The 8,004-nt window shown below is 37.1% G+C and overlaps 2 protein-coding genes across 2 annotated transcripts; both read left to right on the top strand.

Moving 5' to 3' along the window:
* Positions 1–215: 215 nt before the first annotated feature.
* LOC114304689 (uncharacterized) lies at positions 216–1,546 on the top strand (the record flags this gene model as incomplete). Its single annotated transcript, XM_028249825.2, is given in 3 exon segments — positions 216–422; positions 425–541; positions 544–1,546. Coding segments are annotated over 3 exon segments (1,041 nt in total), but the record flags the coding sequence as incomplete, so codon positions are not given.
* Positions 1,547–4,098: 2,552 nt separating this feature from the next.
* Positions 4,099–6,457, top strand: LOC114297563 (uncharacterized). Its single transcript, XM_028241998.2, has 2 exons — positions 4,099–4,377; positions 5,065–6,457. The coding sequence occupies exons 1-2, from the start codon at positions 4,218–4,220 to the stop codon at positions 6,171–6,173; spliced, it is 1,269 nt and encodes a 422-aa protein (XP_028097799.2). The 5' UTR covers positions 4,099–4,217; the 3' UTR covers positions 6,174–6,457.
* Positions 6,458–8,004: the final 1,547 nt, after the last annotated feature.

The raw sequence follows: 8,004 nt of genomic DNA, 5'->3' as shown, positions 1-8,004 counted from the left end.
TAAAACAAATACATAGAATGCTAAATATATGTTATTATGTGCAATAAAGATTATAAATTATTTTATTTGTGTGGGACATACATAGGATCCAAACAAATGAATAATTATTTTTGTTGCTTTTGGGCCAATTAGTCCCAACAAATGACAACTACTATTAATACAACTCTTTAAGAGAAACTTAACAACTATTGAGATTATGATCATTAATTTGATTTTTTCTTTGTACAGGTCTCCATGTAACCATAGACTGCAAGGACACAAATGGAGAGCGCAAAACAAGGGGAGTTGGAAAGCTTGATGATGAAGGAAAATTCAGAGTCTCTCTTCCTTCAAACATCTTAGAAAAGTATGGAAATTTGAAGGAAGAGTGCTTTGCACAGCTTCACAGTGCATCAGCTGCACCATGCCCAGCCCACAGTGGCAGCAGCGATCCTCAAAGATCGTCTTCAAGTCTAAAACCGCCAGAAAACACACATTTAGACCTGCTGGAATACTCAAATTCTCCCCGGCGACATGCACTTCGGCCTTCTTGTGGCATTTCTTCATGCACCCACGTCTCCTCCACCATTGATGAACTTTAGCCACCCTTTCCATTTTCATCCCAAGTTCTTCCACCCAATACACAAGCCGTTTTCACCGCCTGTTCCTGTTTATGTGAAACCGCTTCCACCTCCAATCCCGATATACAAAGAGCCACTTCCTCCACATGTGCCATTTTTCGAACCAAAACCGCCACTGTTCGAGCCTCATGTGCCAATTTATAAACCACCAGTGGTCGAGCCTCCTGTGATATATGTAAAGCCACTTCCTCCGCCTGGGCCAATTTACAAACCAAAACCACCAGTGTTCGAGCATCCTCCGATATATGAAAAGCCACTTCCTCCGCATGTGCCCACTTACAACCCAAAACCACCAATGTTTGTGTTCGAGCATCCTCCACTACACAGAAATACATTTCTTCCGCTTGTTCCAATTTTCAAGCCAAAACCACCAATGCTCGAGCATCCTCCGATATTCACAAAGCCACTTCCTCCGCTTGTCCCAATCTACAAGCCAAAACCACCACTTGTTGAGCCTCCTTCCATTCCGAAGGTCTTCCCACCAATCTTCAAACATCCCCATCCATTCCCAAAGATCCACAAGATACCTTGTCCACTGTTTCCTAAGCTACCTCCCATCCCCAAGGCTCCACCAGTGCACTTCCCCCATCCCATGTTTGGAGCCATGCCTCCCTTACCTCCTCATTTTCCTCATCCTTAGACTACCATGTAGGGTTTTAGTTACTGGGTAATTGCTCTTTCATATATTGAAGGGCTTGGCTTGAATTTTTAGTATTGTAATAAAGTCTACAAGGTAGAGAGAGATGGGAATTTGAAAAGAAAGTGACAGACATGGTGAGAAAAAAAAAGGAGTAAGTAGATCATTGTTAAGGTAGATGTTTGTGAATGTTCTTCTTGTGGCAAGTAAAAATGTTCAAATGGATCTGCTTACCAGAACATATAATATTTACATTTCTGTCATTTTTCTCTATCGAAAACATGAAATCCTTTTACTGTGATTGATTTGTCTTTGAATTTTTAAATGTATGGATGTTCACTGTTTCTTTAAGACAATCAATTTTCCCTTCAAAATTCAGATTTTTTTGGGGAATTCCGATGTCAGAACAGAGCAAGGTACTAAACTAGCCAATTGAGAATCTCTTTCTATTTGCTCGGCTTTAGGGGGTTGACCTCTAGATCTCGAGTTTATCGTCCTGGGTGGGGTGAATCCAAAGGGCCATAAGATTGTCTCCTGGTTGTCATTCCTTCCTTTATCTAATGTTGATTAACGGCAATATATAGGAAAATCATCTCTAGAAAAGCAATCACTTTGCTTGGTTCTAATTTTTTTAAAAACATTTTTGAAAAAATTTTACTTTTTTATTTTCTGTGTTTTTTTTAATATTTTAAGTTTTTTTACTTTTTAGACATACCTAATATACCTAAAAAGTAGAAAATTTGTGAAAAAAAACCTTTTAAAATTCACTAAATACCAAAAATACAAAAAAAATATAAGAATTCAGTACATTTTTTTTATATTTTTATGTATTTATTAATTTTTTTAAAATATTTTTTTACAAATTTTTTACTTTTTAGATACATCTAAGTAAGGTGCATCTAAAAAAGTAAAAAAAATGTTTAAAATTTAAAAAATATTCACTAAAAACAAAAAAACATGAAAACCAAAATCTCAATTTTTAAAAAACTTAATCCAAAAAACTCAAACCAAACACACTGAATATTAGCCATTTCAAATTAAAAAGCAAACTTCAGTTATTGGGACATATCAGATGATCAACAAAAGCATTTTTGTTTTTTTGGTAAGATGATGAAAGAACAAAACAGAACAACAATATCACTAAACAACAAGAAAACAATAATGCCACACAAAAATAATAAAAATAATAATAATAGCAAAATGCAATATTGGAAGCACTGCTATTGTGGTGGAGTGTGGATCCCATCCAAGATAAATGAGGGCCTTTCATTTTGAAAACAAATTACCAACAAGCATTTAATTACAAAATATCATTGTTACATTATTTGGTGGAGGGGACTTTGATCCTCTCCAATGATTATGAAATAAGAATGCAATTTTATTATTAGTTTAAATTAAAATAGATCAGTATATTCCCCTTTGGATGATATAATAGAATCTCTCCATTACAAATATGGAATGGAGAGGATTACAATTCTTGTGGAAGATTCTAAATTTAAAAAATAAAATACTATAAGGATAGTGTCATGTTTGTATATAAAAAATTTCTTTATCTCATTGTCATGTTTTCTCTTTATTGGATCAGCAAATAATCAGTTGTCATAGGAGGCATAATCAGCCATCAGCAGGGTCCATGCACTCTTCACCAATTTCTGCCTAATTTTGATTCACTCAACTGCTTATTTCTTCTTTGAAGTTATTATTCTTTATATTTCCTTTTTTCCCCCTTTGCAATTCATGTAATTAAGAACCATAAAATGTCATGTAAGTTATGTATATAGAGTACTGGTCAGACATTTACATTTCATATGCTTGGGCTCACAAATTCTGGTACATAAGCAGTCAAATACTATATGTAGCAGCTGATATTTAGAACCATATTTACCCTATAAAAGTACAATAAAATTAGCTATTAATGAAATGGAATGGAATTGTTTCTATTGACATACCAAAATGTGAATAATGATGAAAACCCAACAATCTTTGGAGCCAATGGTATATATTTTGAAAGAAAAATGATTGGTGGCCTGAATTTATGTGGCCCAAATGGTTCGAATGTGTCAAAACTACGTCGTTTTATACCCAAAACGACATCGTTTTGAGTGTTTCGAGCCATTCGAGCGATGAATTTTCAGGCCACCTAGCATTGTTGATTTTGAAATTTGAGGCGTAGTTCTTGTAAGTTTTTGGCTCAAGGAAAATAATTGTTGATCAATAAGTCTATGAATACAAGATGGGACGTAAAATGTATTTTGCAATAGTGGACTCCACTAACAAATCCAGTAAATTTTAATCTACTCATATATGTTTTTTGTGTCTAATTCTGGAGAAATTTTTTAGTGCAAATTGGGTAGGTGCCATGTGGTACCTTTCTCTTTTTTTATTGGTTGAGAGAGTGGGGGCTACATTTATGTGTTGGGTGATGGGAGACAACATGGGGAGGCCATGGTATTTGTGATTGATTGAAGGTACCACGTGGCATGCCACCTCGTACCCTATCTGCACCCAATAATTTTTCCTAATTCGGTGATTGATTTTTGTGTTCGCAGATATATTGTTAATGCAGCCTTTCACCTAAAAGAATGTACACTTTATTTCATGAGAGAGATTATATAGATATATTAATGAGAGTACTGGCTGGTTCATCTGCTCAGTTTGAATGCTCATTCAATAGCATGACATTGTTTGATCAACAGAGCTGGTGACCATTAATAGTATTATTTTTCTGCTCTGCACAACCCCATAACTAGTTGGGTCCCCAAACTTATCTTGAACCAGTAGTGCAGTGTTTGGAAGTCTCTTCAATCACTTCCTCATTCTATAAATAACTCAAAAACCATTCAATCAAATCAAAGAAGGCTAGTATGGTTTCTCAACTTCTAAGCTGAAGTTTGGTTTCATCACCTGCTTCTCTCTCCTTGATATTGTTGGGTTCCTTCAAAGTGGGCAAAAGGGTCTCAATGTTGGCACTTTCTTTTTGTAGAGCGGTATTTTTGGGATTTTGGTTTTTTTTACTATTGGCTGTGACAACCTGCTATGGTGACTATGAGACAGCAGAGGTGATTGGAATTGTAGAATGTGCAGATTGCACACAGAAGAATTTCAGCCAGACCTTTTCAGGTACAACACTTTTCCGAGCACAAAAATGAATCACCAAGATATGAGTTACGCTTCTTGTGAATGTGATGTGATTCGTTTATGTGAAAGTATCTTTTTCATTTCAAGTACACAAATTTTTAGTAATGTCATGCAAACAAAAAAAAAATTGGTATAAATTTGTCATGTAAAATGAGATGGTCTCTTGTGCTCTTTTCATTTAAAATCAAAAGGCCTATCATTCTCGCTCACAATTCTAAAAATATCATTAACCCTTCATTCTAAAAATGACATGTAGAATAATAATATGGTCCCTTTGGGTGATGGCTTAGATCTTTATTTCTTCCATTATGATTGAATGCTAACCAGAGTTCTAGGGGGAAAATATATATATATATATATATTCCACCACATAAATAGGCTTGTTTGTGTTTTGTTTTTGTTTTCCTTTTCTTCATTTTGATTTTCATGTATTCAAAAATAAAGCAAAGAAAAGTTTAAAACAACGATTCGTCTTTATTTTTGCCTGAAAACAATTTTTGAAAATTCAAAAATAACCTTTCTAGAATTTCCTAAAAGTCGTTTTCAGGAAGTTTTTCCAAAATTTGTTTTCAAAAAAAGTTGGTCATTTTTTTTATTTATTTGAGGAAACTAAAAACAAAAAATGAATGCAAAACAAATTTGATCAGCATTGTGCATTGCTCTGTGCAGGGCTTCATGTCACCATTGATTGCAAGTCTACAAATGGAAAGCTCAAAACAGCTGGGGTTAGTGAACTTGATGAAGAAGGAAAATTCACAGTATCTCTTCCTAATGGGATTGCAAAAAATGGAGAATTGAAAGAGGATTGCTTTGCACAGCTTCACAGCGCAACTGGCGCGCTATGTGCTCTCCACAACGATCAAGAGGCCTCAAATATAATCTTCAAGTCCGTAGCCAATGGGAAACAAACCTTTGGCCTATCTGGGAAGCTACAATTTTCTCCGACGACCTGTGTTTCAGCCTTCTTGTGGCCTTTTTTCAAGCACCCACCATTGCCCCATTTGCCTCATTGGCCAAAGTTGCCACATTGGCCACCAATTGAATATCCTCCACCCCAACCAGAGGGCTCGCCACCAGCTCCTGTTTACAATAAGCCACTTTCTCCACCACCACCTCCTCCATCACCATCACCACCACCCCCTTACATTTACAAATCTCCGCCTCCACCGTCTCCATCACCCCCTCCACCATATTATTACAAATCTCCTCCACCACCTTCTCCCTCTCCTCCTCCGCCTTATTACTACATGTCACCACCACCACCATTGCCATCACCTCCACCACCCTACTATTTTAAGTCACCACCTCCACCATCTCCATCTCCATCACCAACACCACCATACTATTACAAATCGCCACCTCCACCATCTCCTTCTCCACCACCTCCTTATTACTACAAATCACCACCACCCCCAGTGAAGTCACCACCTCCTCCATACATCTACAAATCCCCACCTCCACCAGTGAAGTCACCACCACCACCACCACCACCCTACTATTACAAATCACCACCTCCACCTCCACCTCCACCTCCATACTATTACAAATCGCCACCTCCACCTCTTATACCAACATACAAACCAAATCCCCCAATCAACAAGCCTACACCACCAATCCAAGAGAAACTTCCACCACCGCCAACGACACGTACGCCAATTCCTAAAGCTCCTCCAATCCCTAACCTTCCTCCTATCCCAACGAGACCTCGAAAGTATTTCAACCAACCTCCCCAACCACATCAACCATTAATGCTTAGGAGTACTTTGCATTTTTCTTAGTTTATTTGGATATTGTTGAACCTTAAGCTTCAATAAAATATGTTGAATGATTTAGCAATGCTATTCTGTATTGAAGATTGAAGAGAAATGAACTAGAAAAATACATGGGTGGGTTTGGTTATTCTTAATTGCAAAATAAATTGAACATGAGAATGCACATAAGTTGTTCTTGGCATGTCTTCATATCCAAATTGTTGTTGATGTTTGGAGGGATTGAGTTTTGATGTTGTAACCGAGTGTGCAATTATGTATTATCAATCAAAATTTTGCTACCTTTCATTTTATTTTCCAAAAAAAATTAGTTCCTAGTAACCATTTTTTTGGATTTTTCCTAGATGTATTACTCTAAACAAGCTCAATTTGATTTAAATAACGTTAACCCTTTGGTTCTCCAAACATTTTTATGCAACATTTTAGAAGTATTCTAGCTGTCAATCTTCTTTTGGTATAAAATCATATGGCTAAAACCATTCAATGATAATTGGATTTTGGTATGAAATCATATGGCTAAAACCATTCAATGATAATTGATTTTTAGTATATATGATCTTTACGATCAGATACATCAAATGATAGACTTATATTTTTACAAAATGTTAATATTCATAACCAAATATTATTAATAGTACATGACTTCTAGGACATGACTTCAACAAAATTGTGCTCTATTTTGAGTGAATTGAAAATTTTATTATGCACAATGGAATTTAATTTTTTTTTTAGCCATGAACATCTTACATGTTAAATATGGAATTTAGATTGAGAACATTTCTCCCAAATCTTTGGGGTAAAAATGGCAATTGCTCAATATGTGCAGGTTATTGTCAAAGGAAAATTTTGTCTTTTTTTTAGTACATTTAAGGAGAGTAAAGGGAATTGAACCTGGTAAACTTCTAATAAAGTACAAGAATTTTGATCATTAGACTAGTTCCGCTTTGGATTGTCATCTTGATTCCAAGATGAAAGGCTTTTTTATCATATTTCATCCTCGTGTAGAGTTAATATATTAAACATCACTAGTATTAAAATTGATATGGGTAAGCCCATAAAGGCTACAGCCCACTATAAATAACCCAAGCCTATCACTTAGGCCCCAATACATAATTCAACTAATGAGGCCCAACATGGCTGGAACTCAACGTGGCATTAAGAACCAATGACACTCAGACACGTGGCAGGTGAAGGACAAGCCACATAAGTAGACAAAGATCCTGCAAAGTTATTACACTGCACATTAGCCATTAATGAAACCCCTTACAGCATTTATTGCGATAAGCCCTCCCCGTCGAGACAGAACGGCCTCACCATGAACAAGGCAAGCTAGAGCATAGACTTTCGGCCAAGATGGTAGGTCGGAAGGGACAACGAAATGATTACCAAAGGATATAAGCAGACGTCGAAGACAAAAAGAAGGTTAAGGTTTCTATCTCTAATCTATCTCTACACTCCATCTCTTTTTCTAACTTGCTCGTCCGAGGGTTCGCTGGGGGACTCCCCGTTCCCCGTTGAACTTTTGTGCAGGTTCCTCTGTGGGCTTGGTCACCCGGACGCTAGTTTGGGAAGCGTAGATCAGTCCGACCTGTTCCATCTGGAACCCGTAGTATCATCAGTTGGCGCCGTCTGTGGGAATCGATTTGCTTCGCGCGCCAGTTGTACTCATTGTCGCTGGAGACCCTGTCTCAATAACCCTTTCCTGCCACCCACCAAGGTGTATGGTCACGACTAGATCCATGGCTTCTCACCACAATGTTGCCGACCACCAAGCCGACCCTCCCAATCCAAACAACCCACCACAGTATTTCACCGAGCTCACCAATAGCATTAACCGCTT

This window comes from Camellia sinensis, chromosome 5 (assembly GCF_055761805.1).
Source record: "Camellia sinensis isolate YWXY chromosome 5, ASM5576180v1, whole genome shotgun sequence".
In the NCBI taxonomy this organism is placed as follows: Eukaryota; Viridiplantae; Streptophyta; class Magnoliopsida; order Ericales; family Theaceae; genus Camellia; species Camellia sinensis.
The sequence above is the reverse complement of the archived record's forward strand: the minus strand, read 5'-3'. Positions and strand labels throughout refer to the sequence as shown.